General features: G+C 70.4%; 6 protein-coding genes across 6 annotated transcripts in view; 3 read left to right on the forward strand and 3 right to left on the reverse strand.

Annotated features, from left to right (window-relative positions):
• Positions 1-345: 345 nt before the first annotated feature.
• On the forward strand, positions 346-4194 carry CFAP126 (cilia and flagella associated protein 126). The gene is made up of 5 exons (XM_083813251.1): positions 346-721; positions 1134-1196; positions 1443-1523; positions 1622-1798; positions 2297-4194. Exons 1-5 carry the CDS (start codon positions 695-697, stop codon positions 2684-2686), a joined length of 738 nt encoding a protein of 245 aa, XP_083669377.1. The 5' UTR covers positions 346-694; the 3' UTR covers positions 2687-4194.
• On the reverse strand, positions 3928-12969 carry SDHC (succinate dehydrogenase complex subunit C). The gene is made up of 6 exons (XM_083813252.1): positions 12895-12969; positions 9574-9630; positions 8791-8892; positions 8114-8175; positions 6156-6319; positions 3928-4764 (listed from the first exon to the last, which is right to left on the reverse strand). Exons 1-6 carry the CDS (start codon positions 12912-12914, stop codon positions 4660-4662), a joined length of 510 nt encoding a protein of 169 aa, XP_083669378.1. The 5' UTR covers positions 12915-12969; the 3' UTR covers positions 3928-4659.
• A 1418-nt stretch (positions 12970-14387) lies between these two features.
• MPZ (myelin protein zero) lies at positions 14388-16739 on the forward strand. Its single transcript, XM_083813612.1, is given in 7 exon segments — positions 14388-14751; positions 15238-15404; positions 15520-15733; positions 15822-15957; positions 16081-16141; positions 16268-16369; positions 16373-16739. Coding segments are annotated over 7 exon segments (969 nt in total). The 5' UTR covers positions 14388-14687; the 3' UTR covers positions 16598-16739.
• Positions 16740-18317: 1578 nt separating this feature from the next.
• On the reverse strand, positions 18318-19931 carry PCP4L1 (Purkinje cell protein 4 like 1). The gene is made up of 3 exons (XM_083813259.1): positions 19849-19931; positions 19505-19559; positions 18318-19086 (listed from the first exon to the last, which is right to left on the reverse strand). The coding sequence occupies exons 1-3, from the start codon at positions 19855-19857 to the stop codon at positions 18938-18940; spliced, it is 213 nt and encodes a 70-aa protein (XP_083669385.1). The 5' UTR covers positions 19858-19931; the 3' UTR covers positions 18318-18937.
• A 599-nt stretch (positions 19932-20530) lies between these two features.
• On the forward strand, positions 20531-23773 carry NR1I3 (nuclear receptor subfamily 1 group I member 3). The gene is given in 10 exon segments (XM_083813258.1): positions 20531-20840; positions 21016-21264; positions 21769-21899; positions 22301-22473; positions 22566-22771; positions 22863-22999; positions 23002-23007; positions 23124-23240; positions 23327-23432; positions 23536-23773. Coding segments are annotated over 10 exon segments (1542 nt in total). The 5' UTR covers positions 20531-20553; the 3' UTR covers positions 23666-23773.
• TOMM40L (translocase of outer mitochondrial membrane 40 like) overlaps positions 23745-24449 on the reverse strand; it is a 2616-nt gene continuing 1911 nt past the window's right edge. Inside the window, 3 exon segments of the mRNA XM_083813803.1 lie at positions 23745-24219; positions 24301-24404; positions 24406-24409. Of these exon segments, the coding sequence (XP_083669929.1) occupies positions 24080-24219; positions 24301-24404; positions 24406-24409 (248 nt within the window). The 3' untranslated portion in view covers positions 23745-24079.

Here is a 24449-nt window from a genome sequence, read left to right on the forward strand (position 1 = left end):
CACGGCACCAAATGGCATGGCATGGCATGGCACAGCACCAAATGGCATGGCATGGCACAGCATGGCATGGCACAGCACCATATGGCACGGCATGGCATGGCACAGCATGGCATGGCATGGCACAGCATCAAATGGCATGGCACGGCATGGCATGGCACAACATGACACAGCATGGCCCAGCACCAAATGGCATGGCATGGCACAGCACGGTACAGCACCAAATGGCATGGCATGGCACGGCACCAAATGGCATGGCATGGCATGGCACAGCACCAAATGGCATGGCATGGCACAGCACGGCATGGCATGCCATGGCATGGCACAGCACCAAATGGCATGGCATGGCACAGCACGGCATGGCACGCCATGGCATGGCACAGCACCAAATGGCACGGCATGGCACAGCACGGCACAGCACCGCCTGGCACAGCCCGGCCCGGCTGGGCATGGCGCAGCCCCCCCGGCCATTTACACCCCCCCAAGGTCCCCAAGACCCAGCCCTGAGCTCCCCGAGGGGCTCCCATGGCGCCAGCACCCATGGCCCCGCCCCTCCCGCGTTGGCCCCGCCCATTCCGTCCTGACCACGCCCCCTTCGGTCTTGGCCACGCCCCCTTCGCCGCGGCCGCCAGGGGGAGCGCGCGGCCCGGAGGGGGGTCACGTGGTGGCGGTTGCTAGGAGACGGCGGACGCGGAGCATGGCGGCCCGCTACGGGGCGGGGCAGGTGGGGGGGGGCGGGGGTAAAAGGGGGGGATTGGGGGGTCACGGGGGGTAAAGGGGGGTAAAGGGGGGTAATAGGGGGTAACGGGGGGGTAAAGGGGGAGTAACAGGGGGTAAAGGAGGGGTAGTGGGGGGTAACGGGGGGTAATGGGGGGTAAAACGGGGGGTAAACGGGGGTAAAGGGGGTAACGGGAGGGGTAACGGGGGTAAAGGGGGGGTAACAGGGTGTAACGGGGGTGTAACGGGGTGTAACGGGGGGGTAACGTGGGGTAAAGGGGGGGTAACGGGGAGTAAACGGTGGGTAAAGAGGGATAACGGGGGGTAATGGAGGGTAACAGGGGGGTAACGGGGGGTAAAGGGGGGGGTAACGGGGGGGTAACGGGGCCGGTCTCTCAGCGGCCCCGCTCCCCCCGCAGTACGAGGACGCCTTCAGCGCTCCCCGCCTGCAGAACTGGGAGGTGCCGCAGCCGGGCCGGCAGGTAACGGGGGACCCCCACCCCCTACCCCCCCCCCACTCCCCCTCCCCCAAACCCGGCCAACGGAGCCCCCCCCCCCCCCATGGCCCCTCCTGGTGTCCCCAGTTCCCCCTTTCCCCCTCCCCAAACCCAGCCGCCCCCCCAACCCCCCCCCAATTCCCGACCCCCCCAGAGCCCCCCCAATTCCCGACCCCCCCAGAGCCCCCCCCAGTTCCCGACCCCCCAGACCCCCCCGCCTGCTCCCCCCAGCGCCCCTCGCCGCGGGACGGCCCCACGCAGATCCTGGCCGATGACCGCGGCCACCTGCTCCCCTCCGTGCCCCGCTCCCAGGTGAGTGCCGCAGCCCCCGGCCCCCCCTCCCCGGGCACAGCACCCGGCACCCCCCCCCCCGGGCCCCATCCCGTCCCCCCCCCCGTTTCTCCTTCCAGGCCTCCCCCTGGGGCACGTTTTTGGGGACGTGGGACATGCCGCCGAGGATTCCCCCCGCCAAGCTGAACCTCACGGCACGCTCGGCCGCCGCCGCCACCCGCCTCACCGGCTGGCTCCGCGCCTCCGCCGCCCTCACCGGAGCCTGCAACGGCCTCCGGGCCGAGGTCACCGGCAAGGTGGGTGCCCCTCAGCAGCGGGGGCCTGGTCCCCAGGGTGACACACACCGGGACCCCTCGCTTCGGGGGGCTGGGAGAGGATTTTGGGGGCGTTTTGTGCAGTCAGGGTGGGAAGGGGAGGCGGGCGCAGAGCTGGAGCTGCGGGGGGACGGTGCGGGGGGGACCCCTCTCCTCCCGCGGGATGCTGCAGGCAGGTCCCCCCCCACCTCCCCACCCGGTGCCACCGTCTCCCCCGGGCACGGGGCTCCCCGCGTCCCCCCGAAGCCTGGCTCGTGCTCCCGCTGCTGGCCGGGCGCCTGGGGCCGTGGCGGTGCCGGCAGGAGGAGCTCCCAGCCCGGAGAAAACCTCAGAGCACCGGGGCTGATGCTGAGCTGCTCCCGGAGCCCCCTTTTCCAGCAGCCGCAGCACCTCGATCCCCTCTGAGCCCCCCACCCCTCTCCGCCACCCCACATCCCCGTCTTTGCGAGCAGGGTGTAACGCAAACCCCCCCTCGCGCAGCCCCAAGAGCCTTGGTCGGACGCAGGCGCCTCCAAGGAGCCTTCGAGGACCGGCCGGGGGTCCGGCGAGGATCCCCAGGGTGCTCAGCCCTCTCCCAAATCGCCGCTGGAGGAGCAGCCCGGCAGCGAGGCCGCGATGCCGCTCTGCCGTAAGCCCGGCCTCGCGGACGTCCGCGCGGAGCGGGACGCGTCGCCGGAGCCACCGGCTTCGTGCCAGCCTCGCGGCGAGGACGAGCAGGGGGCAGGGAGCCCGGCCGGGGTCCTGAGCTCCCCGCAGCCCGGCCTGGGGGATCTCGGGGGTGTAACCGCACCCCAAATCCCGGCCTCAGCCACTGTGAGGGAGGCTGGGCCGCAGGGAAAGGGACGGGCATCGCCGCACCGGGGGCTTTGAGCCGTCTGGGCTCTCCTCGGCCCCTCTCCCGCAGCTCCCGCGAGCCCGTTCCCAGCAGAGATCCAAAAAGCACCCGGGGGGGGGCAGGAGAGCGCTTCACAGAGCACCGAGCGAGGCCGGTGCCGAGCCGGTTGTGTTTTGACAGCAATTGGAAAAATAGAGGTTTAAAAAAAAAAAAACACCATCAAACTCCCGCTGTTTGGTTTCGGGGGGGCCGCGCCCTCCCCGTGCCGTGTCCCTGCTCATCCCTGTTATTGGCGTCCCGTTCCCTGGCGTTTCACCCGCAGCCCCCGGCGCTCAGCACCACAAACCCCGTTACCGTCAGGTTTCATTCGCTGCCCACCAGCAGGGAACGGGGAGGGGGCAGCGGGGACGGATCCCGCACCGCTGGCAGGAGGGAAATAAAGCCTGCACAGCGCGGCCCGGAGGCACGGCGAAGGCTGAACCTGGTTAGCAGCTGGCACGCCTGACGGAACAGCTCGTTAGCCAGCAGAAGAGGCTTCCCAATAAAAGCCGCTCCAGCAACTGCGGGGAGTAATCGGTCTGAAGCTAAAATACAGCCGTTTTCACCCAGAAAATTGCTCCTGCTGGGGCACGGAGCTGCACTGAAAGGGATTCGGCAGCACGCCCCCCTCCCTCCGCCGCGCCGACAGCAGCGAGGTTTCTCTCATCTGGTCCTCGGGTGCCTCCTGCTAATTAAAGGCTGCTCGGCTCCGCCAGGCGGGCGAGGGGCCGAGCGGGAGGGAAGGGGCTGGAGGTGAAGGCAGCAGCTCCGGCTGCTTCTTCATCAGGGCAGCTTCCCCCCCCCCCGGCAAGCCCGCAGGGAGCAGCTGTTCCCCGTAAAGCCGGCGTCTGGCCGGATGCCGTGCGCGGGAAGGAGGCCGAGACCCTCGCTGGGCCGGAGAAGCGAGGCAGCGCTCCTCTCTGCGCCGTCCCCTTTGCAAAGCGAACCTCAAAACTTGGGCGGACTGCAGCAAAAAAGCCGCGCTCCGGGCGCGGGTGTCCCAAACAAACACGGCCCCAGGTAGGAAATGCCTTTGTGCTGGGCTGGCAGCGCTCCGCACAGCAACCCCCCAGCCAAACTCCAAAGTTCAGGCGCTCCACCTGGCTCCACAAACCCAGCCAAGAGCTTGTTTTTCCATCCCAGCCTCTCTGGGAAGCCGCGAGTCCCTTAACCTCACAGCAAACCGCTCCCCCCTTCTTGTCTGCCTCCCCGGTTAAGAGCCGAGCCCGAAGACGTGTGAAGGATCGAGGCTGCTTTATTGCAAAGGTGGGCGACAAAGAAGCGCTGAGCCGGCAGCCGCTGGCAACACGCGGCGGGAGAGCCACGGCCCTCCCGGGCACGCCGCTGACAGAGCAGCTTCCCAACGGGAAAACCCGGACGTGGCAGGGGCTGCGGAGCCCCCAAACCTGGCTGAATTAGAACAATTTCAATGGCGAGGAGTCGGGATTTGAGCACCGCGGTGGCACGCGGGCAGCCCAGATGTCCCCTTCCCCGCGCGGGTGCCGGCGTTGGCAGCTGCGCCCGCTCTCCCTCCCCTGGCACAGGCTGCCCTCAATGCGCACGGTTGTCCTGCGCCGAGCCTACACGCGTGCTGCCGGCCTCCCCGAGCCCACTCGGAGCCGCGGGGACACAGATCCAGCATTGTCCCAAGCTCGGGGACAGGGCAGAGCAAAGAAACGCCCTGGACTTTGCTCGGGTTAAGTCCGGCAGCTCGCAGGAGTGCGACGCCGCAAGCACGAGACCCCCCACGCCCCCCCCCGCCGCAACGAGGCAGCCAGCTGGGCGCAGCGCTTCGTCTGGGCTAAGGAAAAGCAACTCTGATCATCCGCGAGATTCGTCTCCCCCAAAGGCTTCTAGTTACTCGGGAGTGTGTCCCCCCCCCCCGCCTCCCTCTCCTCGTGCATCCCCAGGTGGGCCAGGACGGAACAAATCTTCCAAAAACCGGGAGGCCGTCGACCGGGAGGAGCCTTCACAGGGCCGCAAGCCCCGCCGAGGAGAGCAGGGTCAAGACCAGGACCAGCACCCCGGACTGCTGCACCTGGCTGAGCTTGAAGCCCTTCCCCAGGTCCCACGCCTGCGGGGAGAGAAGAGACAGCGGAGTTAGCACGCGGGGACACGGACGGGGCCTCGCGGGGCTGTGCCAGGCGCAGGGGGAGAGGCGCTGCCCCGGTAAAAACTAGCAAAACCACCCCAAAAACCTGCCTCTAGATTACGGGCTACAAACAGGGACGAGCATCTGTCACTGCAAGGAAACGGGCAGGGGGCTCCGGGCTGTGCCGGAGGAAGCTGATCCCCCCCCCCAACCCCCCCCCCAGCAGCAAAGCTGCCCCGGGGAGCTCTCCCTAATCCCCCGCGGCCGCAGCGCGCCAGGTTCAGAAGCAGCAGCTGCTGCACCCCTGGGTGCCGCGGACAGGTTCCCATCTCCCACCTGATTTCGGGCAGCGCAAGCCGGGTGGCCGAGCACAGCCGCGGAGCCCCCAGCCCGAACCCGCTCCCCGTTTATTCCCTTCGCACCGTCGCTGTGCCGCGCTGCCGAGCTCGGCTGGGGGGCTAGCGCCGCCGGGTTCGTTCTCCCAACGATTTAATCGGCAGCCTAATTTATATGCGCGGTCAGAGACTCCAGCACGCGTTCAGCTCACGATGCTCGGAGCACGGAGCCGCTTACGACCGCTCCGTTTGCCCACCAACACCTCCGAGCGCTCGCAGAGCGGGTACCGAGCGCCAGCGGCAGCGGCTCCTCCCGCAGCACCCCGGCAGCCCGGCCGGGAGCTGCCGCGAGCGCCTCGCGACGGCTGCTGCTGGGTGCAGGACACGAGCGGCACCAAGCAGCTCCGGCGCCGTCAGCACCCGCGGCGCGAGCCCGCGCCTCCGCACGTGCCGCCGCCGCCGCCGCCCGCAGCAGGAGGATCGCGTCACGCTCCGGGCCGGCTGCTTTTGCGATTTGCTGCCCTAAAATCAAAGCTAGCTGGAGCTGCAGGAAAAACAAAATCAGCTCCAAAAAGCAGCACGTCTGGTACTCGTCCCAGCAAGGAACCCTCAGCTCTCCGGCTCCCCCTCCTTCGTCAAACACAGGAAGCTCGGCTGAGCAGAGCCGCCTGTTCCGCTGCAGCCCGGGGCAGACACCACGGGTTACTTTCTGTCGCCAGCCCTCTGCGCTGCGTCTTCCGGGCTTGTTAAACAGCTCAGCGTCATTTAGGAGCGGGGGGGGGGGGGGAAATGAGCAAAGGGGGGGGGCACTTCTGCCCGCACGGCCCCGCGGAGCAGGGGATGCTGCAGCTGGCTGCGCCGCCCCGTGAAGCGTCAGCGTGGCGCTGCTCTTTGCGACTTAAACGTACCCCAGAATAGCTCAGAGGTGATTAATTCTCGTTTCCAAGGGCACCTTCCCAGACCGCACACCCGGAGCTCCCGCAGCAGCAGCAGCTTCCCCCCCCCTCGCTCCCCTGGGCGCACCGGGAGCCCACTCACCAGGTGCCGGATCCCATTCCAGGTGTGGTAGGAGAGGGGGAAAGCCAGGGCGAACTTAGCGGAGTAGATGAGAGCGGGGCCCAGGCTGAGCGACTTCACCGTGGCCAGGTAGTGGGGAAACTGCTCCGGGAGCAGCAGGGCAGCCAGGCTGAAGAGGGAGACGCCTGCAGGAGACAAAACCCGCGGGTGAGGCCGGCGGCAGCGGCCCCGCGCTGTCCCCAAAGACCCGGGCACGCGGCAGCACCCTTGGTGGAAGCCCGAGGCCCCAGAAGAGGAGCCCCGGGCTCAGGAGCTGTGCTTGGGAGCAGCTCCACGCCCGTTTTTTTTCCCCACACTTGAGAGCAGCTCCAGCCAAATCTGTCCGCCCGGCCACAAACCCCGCACAGCAAGGGACGCTCCTGCTGGTCACACACGGGGCCACCTCTGTGTCCCTGGCTTGGGGACAGGGCCTGAACCGAAAGCGTCAGCAGAGGAAGGAGGGAGAAGGCCTCTCCTGCCTGGTGGCAGCCGTGCCATGCCAACGCACCCCGGGGTGCCGAGGGCTCCAGGCGGGGGCAGCAACGCCCCGAGGGTGGGTCCTGCAGCAGGGCTGCGTCAGCGCCCGGCAGGAGCTCGGGCAACGGCAGCGACACCAGCCCAAAGTCAAGGTGAAAGGGGCGAGCGAGGTGGGAACCGCGAGGACGCAGCCCTGCAGCAACGCCCTCGGGTCCCCATCTCCAGGCCGGGAGGGCTTTCTCCAGACGGCGCTGCCAAAAGAACGGGAGCGACCGCAGCGAGCCGCCAGCCACGTCGCGAGCTCGACAGCGCCTGATTGCAGCGCTCGGGCGCCTGGGCTGAGGCCGGCGCGAGGCAACCGGCTGCTTCCCCCCCTCCTCAGCCGCTCGTCTGCTCAACAGCCTTTGTGCCAGCCCCCGAGGAGCGCAGGAAGGCAGAGGCTCCCGTAATTACAGCCCTCGGCGGAGAGCAGATGAGCGCTTCCCCCTCCTCGGCAGAAAGCGATTCTCCTCCGCGCTCCATCGGCGCAGAAAGCGATGGCCTCCCGCCCCGGCGGAGGCTGACAAACGGCCCCTTTATGCGGCACCCGAAAGGGCAGCAGCGGCCCCGCCAGCTCGGGCTGCTGCCAGGGACCTTGTGCCACGGGGCCAGGCACGTCCCCAGCTCCCGGTGATAAAACCCCGAGCCCTGCGCTGCGCACGGAGGCTTTGGGGGTGCGCACGGGTGCCAGTTTTGGGAGGCCCGACCTCCCCGCCCTCGCTGCCCCCCTCTCGCTTCCGCCCGGCTGCGCTTTTCGGGCGAAGGAGGTGAGGCCTCGGCCCCGCGCGCCTCCTCGGAGCCCCCTTCGCTCGCTGCTCTCCCGCGGAAGCCGACCCAGCTCCTCCCCCCTCGGCAGCTCCTTCCCGCTGCCGGGATGGAAACGAAGCAGCCGGTCGCGGTCAGGAATCCAGATCGCTGGAGGGGGTTTTAGCAGCTTGGATGGCAGCGCCACCTTCTCCTCCAGCAGGATCCCCGGGAAGGCAGCGGCCACTCCCGGCAAGCTGCGAGACTCCGACAGTGCCAGGGAAAATCCCCAAAGCTCTGCCGGGCTGCCAGCCCTTCCCTCGGATGGAGGGGGGGAAAAAAAAAGAAAAAAACAGGCGCTGAAGAGAGGGGCTGAGATCTGGAGCAGCTTTTGCGGGCTGGGGGAGGTCTGGAAGGAGGATTAGGGACGGGGGCACCCAGGCCACAGCGCCGCGAGGGCTCTGAGGGGCTTTTAAACCGCAGGGAGCATCGATTCCTTTGCAGGGCTGGAGCCAGCGCGGCGCGAGGAGATGTGGGCACGGATAAGCGGGGAGAAAACCCCGCTGCTGGAAGCCAGCGCCGCAACCGGAGGCGAGGGGGAGAAACCCGCAGGCACGTCTCCGAGCCGCCCGGAGGGAGCCGGCCCCGCGCGCCGCGAGCAGGTCGGAGACGCAACGCACCTAAGCTGAGCGCGACGCCGGTGCCGCGGTGCGTGATGGACATCGCCATGGGCAGCGACCACCTGCAAAACAAACCGGGCTCGTCAGCAAAACGCGGCACGAGGAGGGGGGCAGCAGGAGCGGGGAGAAGGCAGGGCCCCGCCTGTTCCTAGAGAGAGCTCGGCGCGGCCGGGCCTGCGCTCGGAGCTATTCGAGGAATCCGAGAGGGGAGAGCCGGGGGAATTTGCAGAGGCAGCTTGGGAATGGCCCACGGCGCGGGCACGGCCTGGGGAAGGGCTCCAAGAGAGCTCCAAGGGGGCGGAACGGGAGGCTGCGAAGGGCTTTAGGGACACGGGGGCAGGGGCTGGGCACCCAGACCCGGAGCTAAGTGAGGGAACGTGGAAAAGTGACAGAAGCGGCCCCCAAAAAAGCCGTCCTCCCCCCGGTGAGGGAGAGGCACGGCTCTGCGAGGCGGGGGGCACCCGTCCTCAGTGCCCCATGTGAAAAAAACTTGAGTTTTAACAACCCCGTGGGGTACTGGGGGCGCGCTGCCCCCCCAGCTCGTGCTGTTCATAGCGTTCACAGACGGTCGCCCCGACCTGCGCCCGAAGCGCCGGGGGAAATGCACGCAGGGGCCGGGGCTGCCCCCAAAACTCAGGGCCCAGGGGCGTCCCCGCGCGTGGCCGAGGGGCCCTTACTTGTAGATGGTGACGTGAGGGGACAGGGGACGGCTGGACTTGGTGTTCTTCTCCCAGAAGCGAGCCATCTCCTCCTTGGCCGTCGTCGCCATCGGGACGACGCTGCGAAGAGAAGAGGGGACAGGCGGTGAGGGGGGGACCGGACGGCGGGGCAGGGGGGGGCTCCAGCCGTGCACGGACACGGGAGGGTCTCCGCCAGCAATTTATTAACCGCTAATTAAGACCAGTAAGGGGCAGGCCGCAAAGCTCGGCTCTGTGCGGAGCCCAGGCTGGCAGCGGAGCAGCACGCCCAGGCCGGGGCGCGGGCTATCAGCGCGTTCCCCAACGCCGATAACGCGCGGCCCTGCTCCACGCTGCCCCACTGATCGCACGCTGCACCAAACGACGAGCTCGTCGTCCTTTAATGCGCCTGAGATTACGCAGCAATTACGCTTAGAGCCCAATTTAGCAGCAAATCGCCGCTCCTCCCTAAGCCCGACAGCACGGGGAGGATTTGCGGCTCCCGGCCCCCCATCCTCCAGGTGCCAGGCTGCCAGCGGGGTGACGCAGAGCGGCCAGGGGGCGGCAGCGGCCCCGCCGAGGGACCCCCGCCCTTTATTTATCCCCTAAATAGGCCGCGCGCTGACGGCGTGATGCACTAAGTGCCCGGCCAGCCGCACGGCGGGGATGGGGCAGTCACTAACGGGATGGAAAGCACGCGTGCCCCCCCCCCCCCCCGCCTCGGCCACGATCCCTCGGGGCAGAATTAAATCCCGTCACCCCCCCCCAAACCCTCGCACTCACTGTCGCACGGGGAAGCCGGGGCCGAGCCGAGCCAGCAGGCAGCGCCGCCCGACGCACCTGCAAGAGAGGTGGAGAAGGTTCGTGAGCGCCGATGCAACGCCGGGGAGGGAATTCGCCGCTTTGGGGGTTTGTGCCTTAAAATCGGCCCCAAGGTGCGAGGTCTGGGCTGTTCCTAAACCTCCGCGCTCTCACCTCGAGCCTCCAGACCCTGCCCGCGGGTTCGTTCTTTACGACGCCCTGTAATTAGCCTCAGGGTAATTAGCCTCTCGTTTGTAGGACAGGCTGAACTGCGCCCTGAGCTCAGGGCCGCGCCAAGGCAGCCCAGCGCTCGCTCTCCCTCCAGCGATCAGCAGGGCGGGCGCAGTCCCTGGAAACCCACCTGCGGGGCTCCACGGGAAGGGCTGCTCGAGGCCACCGCCGTCCCCGCGCCCGGAAGGGTGACATCGCCCCTCGTCTGGCTGCGGGGAGGTCCCAGCCCGCCCCACGCAGCGTTTCGGCCACGCCAGCGCTGTGGCCGGGAGGTGGAAAAGGGATTTCATGGCGCCCCGAGGAGCGGGAGCCCCGGCCCGGCGCTGCTCGAGCGCTTGCAGCCGTGGGCTGGAACCTCCGGCGGCCGCTCGCGGCGCTCCGAGCGAGGACAGGGCGTCAAGAGGCAGCGCTGCGCTCCCCGGTGGGAACGAGGCGGGGGGCAGCGCCTGGCGGGGGCATTCGTTAATTAATTAACCTCCTCAAACACCCAGGCGCCTGCAGCAGCGTCTCCCGGCGCTTCGTTAGCGGCGGCAGGTTAACGAAGCTCTGCCGCTCTTCGGCTGTCCTGAGAGCACGGCTGGGCAAACATCCGGGGGTCAGCTCCCGGCCGCCGTTACGAAGCGGCTCTGAGATCCGGCGTTAACGATCCCCGGGGATGTTTCCCTTCCAAACCCTCCCTCGCCTCCGGAGGCAGGGCTCGAGGCCCCGCAGCTCTGCGGGACGGCACTGCAGCTTGCGCTCGTCTCGCCGCGGCTGCTGCCTGCCGAGCGCCGCCGGCTGCGGGGCTATTCCGTTCCAAATTTCCACCATCTGCGCTCAGCTACCGTGGGAAAAAGCCAAATCCCACGAGTTTCTGTTGCAAAAAACAGCCTCGCTACGGCCCCCCGCCGCTTCCCCACCCAAAACCTTTCTGGGCACGGCCTCGAGCTCCTCAAAGCCCTCCCTGAAAACTCGGCTGAGCTGCAGGGGGGGGGAAGCGGCTCGCAGCCTCCACCCAGCCCCCCTTCCCCCCCACGAGACCCCTGGAAACAACACAAAAAAGCCTCAAAAAGCCTCAGAAAGCTCCGGGAGCCCTCCCGGCCGCTCCCCGGGGCAGGCGGGGCGCGGACCCGTAGCAGACGGGGCTGTTTCTCCCCAAAACCCCATCGCCACCTCCCCGCCCGGTGCTTGCAGCTCGGCCAGGCCCGGAGGGGAGCAGCCCCGAGCCCCCCCCCCCGCACCCAGGCAGGGGAGAGGAGGTGAATAATTAATCTGTGCCCGCAGGCTATTAATTATTGACGCGCCTCTCACACCCTCCGCGTCCTCCTTTCCGGAGGCCCAGCCTCCTTCAGCTCCTCGGGAGCTGCTCAGCACCAGCGGTGCTGGAGGAGGGAGCTCAGGCCCCGGACCAGAGCGCTCAGAACCGGGCGGAACGCAGCACGCCTGCGCCTCTTCACAGCCCGATCCCCCGGCACGAGCTCCCCGTCCTCTCGGCACAATTTTAATACTTTTTTTTTCTTTTTAAGACTCAAAGCATCGCCGCTCACTTCAGCGCAATGAACACCGCCTGCGAAACGCGGCCCCGCAGCTCCCTAATCGAGGTCGCGGCACCCCTGGGCCCCGTCCCCTCTGTTTTTTATCCCGCTCTGAGCTGCGGCATCGGCTCCAGCTCCCGGCCGTTTCCTTCCAGATCACCGGCAGGCGCGGTTTTCCCTAAAAAAAAACCCGAGCCCTCAAGCGCAGGACGCAGGTGGCAGCTCGGGGACAATGGGAGCTGCCGGGGACCCAATAATTCGAGGGTTTTCTCCCTCGGGAGCCCAACTTCAGGAGGCGCCGGGGCCGGCTCTCGAGGAGCAGCGGCCCCGCGTCGCAGCAGCGGAGGCCGTCGGCATTTACCCGGCGCGACGGCTCTGTAAAAACCGCTCGGCTTTTGCCACGGAGGCGGCAGACGGGAGGTGATCGAAGACGCTTCCTTCATCCGCCGGGCAGAAGCGGGCAGGAGGGGAGGGCTTCAAAGCAGAGACCCGCCTTCGTCTCACGTGCCGAGCCCGCGCTGCGATCGCGCCGCGGAGCTCTGATTTTCAGCAAACCGCCCCAAAAAGCTTCCCACGAAAGCCCGACGGCCACAAAGAGGCCGCGTTAAGGGGACGAAACCCCCGAAACCCAGCTTCGACGCTGACACCAAAGAGCCAAACGTCCGTAACCGGCGGCGGGGAGGCGGCAGGAATAAAACTTTCGCGGAGTGAAGGCGAACGGGCGACGGCCCGGCCCCGCAGGGGTGGTCCCGGGGGATGTTTGGGGTTATTCCTGCCGGGGGCCACCGAAGCCGCGTGTGATGGCTCCGTGAGGACGCGGGGCCTGCCCCGAGCTGCTGCGGCGCGGAACGGGGTCAGCGCTGCCCTTTCCCTGCGGCGACAACGGCCTTAATTTTACCGATTCCCCCGATATTCGGGCTCGTCCCGGCCAGGCAAACCCCAGCCCCCCGCTGCCTGCCCCGAGGCTGAAGGGAGCCAGACCCGTGCCCCGTTTCCCCACCGCTTCCCACCCCGAACCCGCCTCCTCCCGCCGGTCCCGGTGACGCCCCGCCACCCCCTCCCGCGCCGCCGCAGGGCTGCCGCCGCCCCGGTACCGGCAGGTGCGGGGGGCGCGGAGCCGGCGCCCGGTGCCCGCGGCTCTGCGGCCGCTTTGCCGCTGCCCGAGCCCTCGGGCTCCCCCCGGGACCCCCGGAGCCGCCTCAACCCCCCCCCCGGCAGCGGCCCCACAGCGGGGACACCCCCGGCGGGGGGGGGGGGGGGGGGGGCAGAGGCTCGGGGAGCGTCCGGAGTCGGGCGGGGACCCCAAAACCAACCCCGCCCCCCCCCGAGGGGCGTCCAAGCGCTCCCGGGGCTCCGTGACCACGTCCCCGGGGGCCTCCCCACCCCCCCAGGCACCCCCCCCGTGGCGCCTCTCGGCCCCCGCCCGCACCGGGCTGGGACCAGGCCCGGGGCCGCCCTCACCGGGCACGGGGAGGGGCTGGGGGAGCCGCCGGGGTCGGGCACGGGGGCACCGGGACGATACCGGGGGGAGGGGGGGGCCCTGGGGGGCGGGAGTCACCTCAACGCCAGCGCCGCCATCTTGAAGCGTCCGCAAAGCGGAAGCGGCCGTGACGCACTTCCGCCCCCTCCCCGGTGCCCCCCCCCCCTCCCCGGTTCCCCCCCCCCCCCCACGGTGTGACCGGGGCTGGGCCCGGCCCCGCCGCCCCGCAGGGCACCGAAAGTCCCGCAAAGCGCTGTTCTCGCCCCAAAATGCAGCCCCGATAGAAGGGGGGGGGAGCGGTGGGGGTGTCCCGGGGGGGCACGGGGCCAGCGGCGGCTGGGGGGCGGGGAGGGACGGGGGGGACACAAGGCGGGGGGGGGACACAAGAGGGGACACGGGGGGGACACGGGGGGGACACAGGGACACGGGGGGGGCATGGGGACACAGGAGGGGACATGGGGGGGGACACGGGGGGAAGACACAAGGGGGGGACAGGGGGATGCAGGAGGGGACATGGGGACACGGGGGGGGACATGGGGACACGGGGGGGGACACGGGGGGGACACAGGGACACGGGGGGGGACATGGGGACACGGGGGGGGACATGGGGGGGGACACGGGGGGGAAGACACAAGGGGGGGACACAGGGATGCAGGAGGGGACATGGGGACACGGGGGGGGACATGGGGACACACAGGAGGGAACGGAGGGACACGGGGAGGGGATACGGGGACCCAGAGGGGGACATGGGGACACGGGGGGGGACACAGGAGGGGGCACAGCCCCCAGCGCCACCCCCACATCCCGGTCCTCAAACCCCCCTACAGCCCGTCCGTGCGTCTGTCCCCACGCTGCCCGTCCCGTGGGGACCGGGAGGCCCGGAGCCAGCCGGGGGGGGGGGGGGCAGGAGGGGACACGGCGGGGGGGGACATGGGTGGGACACAGGAGGGGACACGGCCACCAGCGCCGTCCCCACACCCTGGTCCCTGCACCCCCAAAAAGCTCATCTGTGTGTCTGTCCCCGAGCTGTCTGTCCTGCGGGGACCGGGAGGCGCAGTCAGACATGGCTGTGGGACGGGGGGGACACGGGGGGGACACAGAAGGGGACACAGGGGTGGGACACGGGACACGGCCCCCGGCGCCATCCCCACACCCCGGTCCCTGCACCCCCAAAAAGCCCGTCCGTGTGTCTGTCCCCACGCCGCCCGCCCCGTGGGGACCGGGAGGCCTGGAGCCACCATGGCCACGGGACAGGAGGGGACACAGGAGGGGACACAGGAGGGGACACGACCCCCCAGTGCCTTCCCCACATCCTGGTCCCTGCACCCCCAAAAAGCCCGTCCGTGTGTCTGTCCCCACGCTGCCCATCCCGGGGGGATTGGGAGGCCTGGAGCCACCATGGCCATGGGACAGGAGGGGACACAGGTGGGACACAGGTGGGACACAGGAGGGGGCACAGCCCCTGTCCCTGTCCCCACACACCCCCCCCCAGACCCCCAACAAGCTCGTCCGTGCGTCCGTCCCCGTGCTGCCCGTCCGTGCGTCCCCTCCGTCCCCGGCCGCATTCCTGCCCGGCCGCCTCCGCCACGGGGCGAGAATGCGGCGGCACAAAGGCCGCAGTGTGCCCGGCTCCCCGCCCGCCGCGTGCCTTCCCCTCCTCGCCCAACGCCGAACAAAATGTCCCCTGTGTCCCCCCCGGGGCGTCCCGCACCCCGCCGCCCCGGCTGCCCGGCGCCCATTGGGCCGCCGGCGGTGCCGTTCGACGCCGCTCGCTCTTAAACCTCGGCACCCACCCGCCCGGCACCCTCCGGCCCCGCGCCCCGCCAGCCCTCCATGCGGCTCGGAGCCGGCCGGTGACAGCAGCCGCCACCATGTCGCAAGGTGCCGGGGACAGCCGGAGCCTCCTCGTCCTCGCCGGGCTCCTCGCCGTGCTGGGTAAGCGGGGACGCGCGGGGGGGGGGGGGGACACGGCCGCTCCTGGGGACCGGTGCTCCGGGGACCGGTGCTGGCCGTGCTCCCGGGGGTGTCACCGGTGGCCGTGGCCGTGGGGGTGCCGCCGTGCCCCGGTCACCGTCACCGCGCTGTGAGGACAGCCCCAGCACCGGTGGCCGCGTCCGTCGGGGTGCCGCTGTCCCCCAGTCGCCGTCGCCGCCTCGGTCACCTCTACGGGGACGAGAGCTGGGCACAGGCAGAGGGGGCCCGGCACCCCCCGGTGCCCCCCACAAAGCGCCGCTGTCCCCCGCCAACCCTTGTGCATTCTCCGCGGCCAACAAAAGCCCTTTGGTGGCAGCCGGGGACTTGGCGCGGGGCCGGCGCGGGGGCGCGGAGCGGCCACCGGCTTCCCCCCCCTGCCCTGGGGACGGGCAGCGGCGCCGTGCCGGTGTCCCCGCGGGGGGCTGAGGGCTCTGTGCCCCCCGGCAGGGCTGGCTCCCACGTCGGCCATCCACGTGTACACGCCGCGGGAGGTGTACGGCACCGTCGGCTCCCACGTCACCCTCTCGTGCAGCTTCTGGTCCAGCGAGTGGATCTCCGAGGACATCTCCATCACCTGGCACTTCCAGGCCGAGGGCTCCCGCGACAGCATCTCCGTAAGCGCCCGCTCCGGGACGGGTCTCGAGGGGGGGGGCCCTGCTGCGCCCAGAGCTCCCACGACCCCCTGTGTGTGTGTGTGTCCCCCCCACCCCCTCTTTTCTCCGCCACCAGATATTTCACTACGCCAAGGGGCAGCCCTACATCGATGACGTGGGCACCTTCAAGGAGCGCATGGAGTGGGTGGGCAACCCCCGCCGCAAGGACGGCTCCATCGTCATCCACAACCTGGACTACACCGACAACGGCACCTTCACCTGCGACGTCAAGAACCCGCCCGACATCGTGGGCAAGTCCTCCCAGGTCACGCTCTACGTCCTCGAGAAAGGTACGGTGCGCCCAACGTGCCCGTGTCCCCCCGTCCCCGTCCCCGCCGTCCCCGTGGGGTGACGGGGTCCCGGTGCCCCCCCCCGCAGTGCCCACCCGGTACGGCGTCGTGCTGGGCTCCATCATCGGCGGGGCCCTGCTGCTGGTGCTCCTGGTGGTGGCCCTCGTCTACCTCGTGCGCTACTGCTGGCTCCGGAGGCAGGCGGTCCTGCAGCGACGGCTTAGGTGAGGCACGACAACGATTCGGGGCAAAACCGCCCCGAAACGGGGCCGTGTCACGGGCTGGGGGCTGTGTGGGGGCTGCTGACCTCTGGGAGCTGCCTTTTTCCCTTCCCAACCCCGTTTTAGTGCCATGGAGAAGGGGAAGCTGCAGCGATCGGCCAAGGACGCGTCCAAGCGCGGCCGCCAGGTGAGCACCCCGGGGAGGGAGGGGGGGGGTTAAACGTGGGGCAGGGATTTAGGGATTTCCACCTCCTGCTTTTTGGGGGTGGTGGGGGGGAAAGGGGGCGATGCTGACGCCGCCCCCTCCCTGCAGGCACCCGTCCTCTACGCCATGCTGGACCACAGCCGCAGCACGAAGGCGGCGAGCGAGAAGAAAGCCAAGGGAGCCCCGGGCGACTCCCGCAAGGACAAGAAATAGCGGTTAGCGGGCAGGGAAGGTGCCGCGGCGGCGGCGGCGGCGGCGGCGGCGGCGGGGGGTGACGCCGGGGCCCCCCGCGCCCCGAAAGTGGTGATGACCATCGAGATGGAGCTGCGGGGGGAGGCCCCCGAGGCCGCCCGCTCGCCGTCCGCCGCCCGCTCCCCGAGCAAGGGCAGCCTCGCCAGCGCCCTGCGGAACATCCTCAAGCCGAACTCGGAGAAGTGACGCCCGACGGGGCCGGGGACCCGGCGAGGAGCGGGGTGTGGTCCTCGCCCCGGGTCCCCCGGCCTCGGGGACGCCCCCGCGGCCCCCCTGCACCCCAAAGCCCCCTCCGTCGGCACCTTCCTCTGCGCAACCGCTGCCCCCGCCCGGCCCCGGGCTCCGATGTAATTTTTTTTTTCTCTTCGAATCACCGAATTTTTGGGTCCCCGCCTGGGCTGGCTCGGTCCCCCCCCCCCAACCTCCTCGGGGACCTGCGGGGTCCCCGCGGGGCCGTGCCACCCCCTCCCCCCCCCAAAAAAAAACCAGCCCCCGGGAGGGTTTCTCCGTCCCCGCCGTTGCCCCTTTTCTGGCCGTTTTCTCGTCTCTCCCCGCGACCGAGCCCAAATGACGTCGTGGGGTGGCCCCCGCCCCGTCCCCTCCATCCCGCACCCCATTAACCCTCCCGCCCCGTAACCCCCGGCCCCCCCGCGCCGGCCAAAGCCTCGGGGAGGAGGAGAGGCCGCAGCCGGGCCGGAGGAGCCGCCGGCGCCCGTCGCCCCGTTGGGTTTTTCTATGCCCCGTCCCCGTCCCCGTCCCCACGGCGCCGTTAATAAAACTCACACCTCCTGGAGCCCGGCGTCACCTCGAGGTCGGGGGGGTGGGGGGGTCGTTGGGGGTGGGGGGGGGCAGGGGTGTTGTTGGGGGGGGGGGCTGAGCACTCACGAACTCATCGCGCGGAGCCCCCCCCCCCAGCTCCCAAGGGGCCCCGCCGCCGCCGTGCCTCAGTTTCCCCAAGCACGAGGCCATGGCACCCATGGGTGTCCTCCCCCCCTCCACCATCGGCTGGGGGGGGGCCTGTCCCCAAGGGCACCCGCCCATCGTGCCCGGCCCCATCTGCCCGTCGTGGTTGCCTTAATTAAAGCTCAGCCCTAACGAAGCGGCCGAACTTGGGCACAGAGCCCCCAGGGATGGCTGGGGGATGGGGGGGGGTCGCTGTGGGGTGGGGGGGGTCGCTGTGGGGGGGGTGGGGGTCGCTGTGGGGGGGTCTCCCTCCCTGTCTGTGGGTGACCCGGCAGGGATTGTCATCGTCCTGTCGTTGTCCCCTGCGTGCCCCGCTGCTGGGGGGGGCTCGGGGCCGGCTCCCCGCTGGAGCCCCACGCTTGGGCACAGTGCCGGGGGCTGCGGCTGCCCCGTGCCCGGATCCGACCCCCCCCAGCCCGAAGAGCCAGCCCCCCCCCCCCCCCCACCGGGTCTATAATTGGCTTTGCCCTAATAAAGTCTGCAGAGCGAGCGGGGGCCGAGCGACGGGGCCGGCCCCCAGCCCCATGGGGCATCCCCTTCGCTTGGCCACCGGCCTTATTTTTCTTTCCAGAGCTATTTCTGCTCCTCCGCCCGCACCGGCCCGCTGTCCCCAGGCCACCCCGCGGCACCGGGGACCGGGAACCAAAGGGACAGGGACCGGGACCGCAGAAATCCCCCCCCCCCCCCCCACCCCAGGGGGCTTGGGAAGGATTTTAAGCCCCACCAAGGAGCCCCCCCCGCGTCCTGGGGGCACCTTCCAGACCCTGCCTGGCGAACTCCACGGGCACGTCCCCAAGGCGGGGACAGCCCTGGGAAATGGGTGGCTAAGAGGGGGGGGGGGGCTTTTTTAGGGGGCTCCCCCCCAAAACGGGCACCTGCCCCCCCAAGGCAGGGGGGACGTCCCCACTCCCCCCCCCCCACAGACCACGCACCAGCCCCGTTCCTCTTCTCCCGCTGCTTTATTCGTTACACATGCTCCGAGCCCCCTCCCCTGGTGCCAGGGGGGGGGACAGACGGGACAGGGGACGGTGACGCGGTGACAGAGCACGGGGGGGGGACAGTGCAAGGACAGGGAGCACCCGTGTGCCGGGGAGCCCCAGGTTTCCCCATGGTGGCCTTCAACAGGACCCGTCCCCCCCGTCCCCCCCCCCACGCACTGTCCCTGCCACCCCCCAGGAGGGGACGGGGCGGGGTCCCTCGGGGGGTCCCTCGCTCAGGGGGCACCGTCCCAGCACATCCCAGCAGCCAGCACCACCACGGACTGGGGAAACTGGGGCTGCCCCGGGGAAAAAGGGGGATTTCCACGCCATCCCCTTGCACAAGGGCCACCTCCGCACCGGGGGGACACGGGACACCCCCCGTGTCCCCCCCCCCACATTGACCCCACAGCTCCGGGGCGGGCGAGGGGTGGGGAAGGGCTGAGCCCCCCCCCCCCCCTCCAGCGCCGCTCGCTGAGGACGGGGCAGCCCCGGCGCAGGGCAGGACGGGGCCGTGCCCGCGTGCACGAGCGGGTGCCCGAAACGGGCAGGGGGTCCCGGCCCCCCCCCACCCCCCCGTAGCCCCTCAGGGTCCCGACTCCTTCTTCCTCTTCTGGAAGCGGCGGAATTTCCCCTGGATGGCGAGCGCGGCTCTCTCCGTCTCGGGCGCGCTCAGGTCGATGCCGATCTCCTCCTCCTCCTCCTCCTCCGCTTTCTTGGGGTCAGCGGCTTTGGCTGGGGTGGGGGCAAGGGGGGGCTGCTCCGGTCACAGCCCCGTCTCCCCCCCGCCCCGATTCACCCCAGCACCCAGGGTGCACCCCACAGCCCCCCCCCCTTGCTGCACAGGACACCCCAAACCACCCCCCCCAGCACGCCCACCTGGTACGGGGGGCACCCCACAACCCTGGGGGGGCACCCTGGGGTGCACCCCAACCCTCCCCATAGGGCTGTCCCCAAAAACAGCCGTGTCCCCCCCCTCGCCCCCCCCCCGTGTGCTGGGGACACAAACCCCAGGGACGGGGGCAGGCACGCAGCAACACCCCGGGGTGTCGCGGGGGGGGTGACAGCGGTGACACGGGTGACAGGGCCCCCCCCAAAAGGGCGCACAGGGTGCCCCCAGCACCTCGGGGGGGGGGGGAAGGGGGGGGCTCACCTCTCTCCTGCCCGCCGGGGGCCTCCGCCGAGCTCGGGGACTCATCGGGGCTGCGCTGCGGAGAGAGGGGGGGGGCAGCCGGGGGTGACACCGGGACCGGAACCACGGGGGTGACACCAGGACCGGGACCCCCGGGGTGCCCCCCCCGCTCCGTCCCCTTGCTGAGAAGGGGGGGATTCCTTCCCTCCTTCCCTCCCCCTTCCCCCCCCCCCCCAGCTTTTGTTCTCCGTCCTCCGCGGCTGGCACCGGGGATGGGCACCGGGGATCCGCTGCAGGTCCCGGTCCCGGTCCCGGTCCCGGTCCCGGTCCCGGTCCCGGTCCCGGTCCCGGTCCCGGTGCCTCACCTCGCTCATCTCCGCTCCGCCGCCGCCGCTCCCGGTGTGCGGCCCCCCCCCCCCCTCCGCCGCCGCTCTTATGGGGGCGCGGCTGAGTGACAGCCCCGGGCAGCCAATGGGGGCTCGGGGGCGGGCTCCCACGGCCCCACCCCCCCGCGTGTCCGTGTCCCCCTCCCGCCCCCCCCCCCCCGTGCCTCGACGCCCCGTGGGGACACCGGGCTGGGGGCACCGGGGGGGCTGCGGCACCGGGGGTGGTGGCACCCCGGGGGTGACAGGGACGGGGACACCGCTGCCACCCCCCCTCCCCGTGCTGGGGACCCTTCCGCGGGGTCACCGGTGGCAGCACGGCCACCCGCTGCGAGCGCCACCCCCGGCACCCATGGGTGCTCCCTGCCTGCGTCCCCGTCCCCATGGTTGTCCCAGCGGTTGTCCCCTTCTTGTCCCCGTGCTTGTCCTCTGATTGTCCCCTCCGTGCCAGCCTGTCCCCAGGTTTGTCCCCAGGATTGTCCCCTGCTTGTCCCCATGCCAGCCTGTCCCCATGCCTGCTCATCCCCATGCTTGTCCCCTGCCTGTCCCCACACCAGCCTGTCCCCACGTTTGTCCCCACGTTTGTCCCCTCCCTGTCCCCATGCCAGCCTGTCCCCATGCTTGTCCCCTCCCTGTCCCCTCCGTGCCAGCCTGTCCCCATACCTGTCCCCATGCCTGCTCGTCCCCATGCTTGTCCCCTGCCTGTCCCCAGTGCTGCCGGTCCCCACGAGCCACCTGTCCCCACCCGTGTCCCCACATGCCACCAGTCCCCGCCTGTCCCTCACGTGCCACCAGTCCCCGCCTGTCCCCCGCTTGCCGCCCGTCCCCGCCTGCCGCAGCCTCGCTCAAGTTCAAGGTTCAAACTCCACGGGGCCCCGGCGGGGATCGGGCAGCCCCCTCGTGCACGGTGGCGGCCACAGGACACCGGCCACCGGCCACCTCGGCCACCGGCCACACCGGGCACCGGGTCCCAGGTACCGGCGGGCACCGGCAGCCGTGCCGGGGGCGGTTTGGCGGCGCCGGACGGGGAAGCTGCAGCAGCGGGGCGGTGCAGCATGGGGACACGGTGGCTCCCAGGGGACACGGAGGGGATGAGCGCCAGGGCAGCACTGCCGGGGGCTGCACGAGTGCCACTCTCCCGTCCCGCAGGCTCCGTCCCCGCCGCGGTCCCCTCGGCCTCGGCGCCGTCCCTCGGTGGCGCCGTCCCGCGCCCCCGGCCATGTCCGTGTCGAGCCCCTCGGACCCGGAGAGCAGCCCCGGCACGCAGCGGGGTCCCCAGGCCACCGAGAGGGAGGACACGGAGCCTGAGGAGGAGAAGGTGTGCGCCGTGTGCGGGGACCGCGCCACCGGCTACCACTTCCATGTCATGACCTGCGAGGGCTGCAAGGGCTTCTTCAGGTGGTGCCACCGCGGGGGGGGCATGGGACAGGACAGGGTGGGACAACGGGGCAGGGCAGGATGGGGACAGGGTGGCACAAGGTGGGACGGGACAGGATGGGACAACGGGACAGGGCAGGAGGGGGATGGAGAATATGGGACAAGTCTGGCTAGGAAGGGACAGGATGGCACGAGGTGGGGCGGGACAGGATGGGACAGCGGGGCAGGACAGGACGGGGACAGGGTGGCACGAGGTGGGACAGGGCAAGACATTGGGTCAGGGCAGGAGGGGAGAGTATGGGACAGGTCAGGGCACAAAGGGACAGATGGGACAGGAGGGGACAGGAGGGGACGGATGCTCCCGCCCCGTGCTCGAGCCACCCGGCTTCTCCAGGACACGGCAGTGACAGTGACCCGAGGGAGAGGTGGCCCCTGCAGGGGGCTCCCGAGCACGAGGTGGCGGCCCTGCCTGCCCCCCTGGGGACACAGTGACAGCCCTGTCCCCGTGTCCCCTGTCCCCCCAAGGCGGTCCATCAACAAGGGCGTCCACTTCACCTGTCCCTTCGCCCGGAGCTGCCCGGTCACCAAGGCCAAGCGGCGGCAGTGCCAGGCGTGCCGCCTCCAGAAGTGCCTCGACGTGGGCATGCGGAAGGACAGTGAGTGCGGCCGCCCTGGTGGCCTTGGGGACGGCGGGGCGAAGGGGATGGAGGGGGACAAGAGGTGGGGTGACCTCGGTGTGGGGACACGGGGACGAGAGGGGACACCAAGGGGGGGACTGGGGAGCGGAGGGGACGGCGAGGAGCTGGGTGGGAGGACGCGGGGGAGAAGGGGATCGGGGGAAAAGGGAGGGCACCGGAGCAGAAGGGACAACGAGGGGACCCAGTTGGGACGAAGGACGTTGGGAGGACCCAGGTGGGACAAGGAGGAGCAGCCTGGGTGGGGCGGCAGGGCAGGAGCCAGCCCCAGGGGACAGGAGCCTGCCGGGGACCGCCCGGAGCCCTGCTCGGGGACGGCGCCCGGTGACATCCCCGGGGCTGACGTCCCCGCGGGGTGGCAGTGATCATGTCGGAGGAGGCCTTGGGGCGGCGGCGGGCGCTGCGGCGGCAGCGGCGGCTGGCGCGGGAGCAGCCCAGGGAGCTGACGGCGGAGCAGCAGGAGCTCATCGGCATCCTCATCGCGGCGCACCAGCGCACCTTCGACTCCAGCTTCTCCCAGTTTGCCCACTACCGGGTGAGCCGGGACGCTGGGAGACGCTGGTGGCCAAAAGGGGGGGTGGTCCCGGCACGGTGCTGACCCCCCCCCCCCCACGAATGCCTCCCCAGCCCGCCGTGCGCCTCTACATCCCCAGCCCGCGCTCCCCGAGCCCGTCGGGGCCGAGCGTCCCCTCGGCGGCGCCGTCGCCGCAGCTCGAGTGCCTGGACGAGGACGTGCTGCCCGACGTCTTCTCCATGCTGCCGCACTTCGCCGACCTCAGCACCTTCATGATCCAGCAGGTCATCAAGTTCGCCAAGGAGATCCCAGCTTTCAGGTCCGGGGGGGTTGCTAGGCGGGTGTGTGTCCCCCCCGACCCCACCCCGGCGGTGCCGTCCCGCCGCCACCGCCGCCTTCTCCGGCCGCAGGGGTTTGCCCATCGACGACCAGATCTCGCTGCTCAAAGGGGCCACGCTGGGGATCTGCCAGATCCAGTTCAACACCGTGTTCAACGCGGAGACCAACGCCTGGGAGTGCGGGCAGCACTGCTACACCATCCAGGACGGGCCCTGGGTGAGCGGCACGGCGGCGGCGGCGGGGCAACGGGGGACGTCCCTGTCCCTGTCCCCATCCCTGTCCCCATCCCCGTCCCCGTCCCCGCTCCCCCGTCACCGCCCTGCTCTCCCCAGCCGGCTTCCAGCAGATCTACCTGGAGCCGCTGCTCAAGTTCCACATCAGCCTGAGGAAGCTGCGGCTGCACGAGGCCGAGTACGTCCTGCTGCAGGCCATGCTGCTCTTCTCGCCAGGTGGGGAGCGCCGGGGACGTGGTGTCTGGGGGCGGGGAGACACGACACGTCCCCTCGGCCCCGCTGACGGCCACCCCCGTCCCCAGACCACGCCAGCGTCGCCCAGCGGGACTTCATCGACCAGCTGCAGGAGAAGGTGGCCCTCACGCTCAAGAGCTACATCGACCACCAGCACCCCATGCCCGAGGGCAGGTAGGTGCCCGGTGTGGCACGGTCCCCGGTGGCACGCGGTCCCCGGTGGGACGCGGTCCCCGCAGCACGGGGACGGCCACCGGGCGCTTCCCCCCCACCCCAGGTTCCTCTACGCCAAGCTGCTGCTGCTGCTGACGGAGCTGCAGACGCTCAAGGTGGAGAACACGCGGCAGATCCTGCACATCCAGGACCTCTCCTCCATGACGCCGCTGCTCTCCGAGATCATCAGCTAGAGCCCGCGCCGCCGGGCACGCCGCTCCCCGTCCCTCCCGCAGCCCCGGGGCTCTCCGGCCACCTCCGCGCTTTCCAGGGCAGAGTAAAGCTCTTTTTATTTTTCCAGGCTCCGTGGGTGCGTACGCGCGGGCACCGCCGGGTGCTTCCAGCCCCCCGCCACGTCCCCGAGGCCCCGGAGCGCCTCCCTGCACAGCCGGGGGGGGGGGAAACTGAGGCAGAGCGGTGCTGGTGCGGGACCGAGGCCGCCGGCGCCGCCAGCCACCACTCCTCAGCCCAAAGGCTTCCCCAGCGCCGCCGCGCGCCGTCCCCCGGCGGCGGGGGACCCCGGCCCCGGCCCCCCGGGGTGCGGGCGACGGCCGGTCCCCCTGCGGCACGGTGGCTCCCTGAGCAGGACGGGGGGCAGGCGGCGCCCCTCAGCCCACGATGACGCTGAAGCCGCAGTGGAAGCGGTTCTTCCAGTGGTTGAGGAAGGCGCCCAGAGCCAGGGTGACGGGCAGCGGGGGCAGCTTCTTCTCCAGCACCCCCCCGACGCTCCAGTTGCTGTCCAGGAGCCCTGCGGGGATGGAGGGGGGGGACAGGAGTGAGCGGCTGGGGACACGGCAAGGGACAGGGACAGGCGCGGCCCCTCGCTCACCTCTGAAGACGACGTTGGCCTGCGGCAAGTTGAGCTGGTAGCCGAAGGCGAAGGTGGTGTCCTGCAGCCGCGTGTTGGCCTCCAGCTCCACCCCGACCTGCACCTGGGGGGGGTGGAGGTGAGACAGTGGGGACAGGGACGCGTGGGGG

The sequence above is a fragment of the Anser anser genome (genome assembly GCF_964211835.1).
Source record: "Anser anser genome assembly, chromosome: 28".
NCBI classification, from domain to species: domain Eukaryota; kingdom Metazoa; phylum Chordata; class Aves; order Anseriformes; family Anatidae; genus Anser; species Anser anser.

Bases quoted from the DNA above. Each gene is read 5' to 3' on its own strand.
- SDHC (XM_083813252.1), bottom strand. From the start codon at position 12,914: ATGGCGGCGCTGGCGTTGAG. The intron at 9,631-12,894 runs GTGACTCCCGCC...CCTCTCTTGCAG, and splicing joins ATGGCGGCGCTGGCGTTGAG to GTGCGTCGGGCGGCGCTGCC. The intron at 8,893-9,573 runs GTGAGTGCGAGG...TTCTCTTCGCAG, and splicing joins CCCGGCTTCCCCGTGCGACA to CGTCGTCCCGATGGCGACGA.
- CFAP126 (XM_083813251.1), top strand. From the start codon at position 695: ATGGCGGCCCGCTACGGGGCGGGGCAG. The intron at 722-1,133 runs GTGGGGGGGGGC...CTCCCCCCGCAG, and splicing joins CCCGCTACGGGGCGGGGCAG to TACGAGGACGCCTTCAGCGC. The intron at 1,799-2,296 runs GTGGGTGCCCCT...CCCCTCGCGCAG, and splicing joins GGGCCGAGGTCACCGGCAAG to CCCCAAGAGCCTTGGTCGGA.
- PCP4L1 (XM_083813259.1), bottom strand. The intron at 19,087-19,504 runs GTGAGCCCCCCC...CCCCCACCCCAG, and splicing joins CCCCGGCGGGCAGGAGAGAG to CCAAAGCCGCTGACCCCAAG.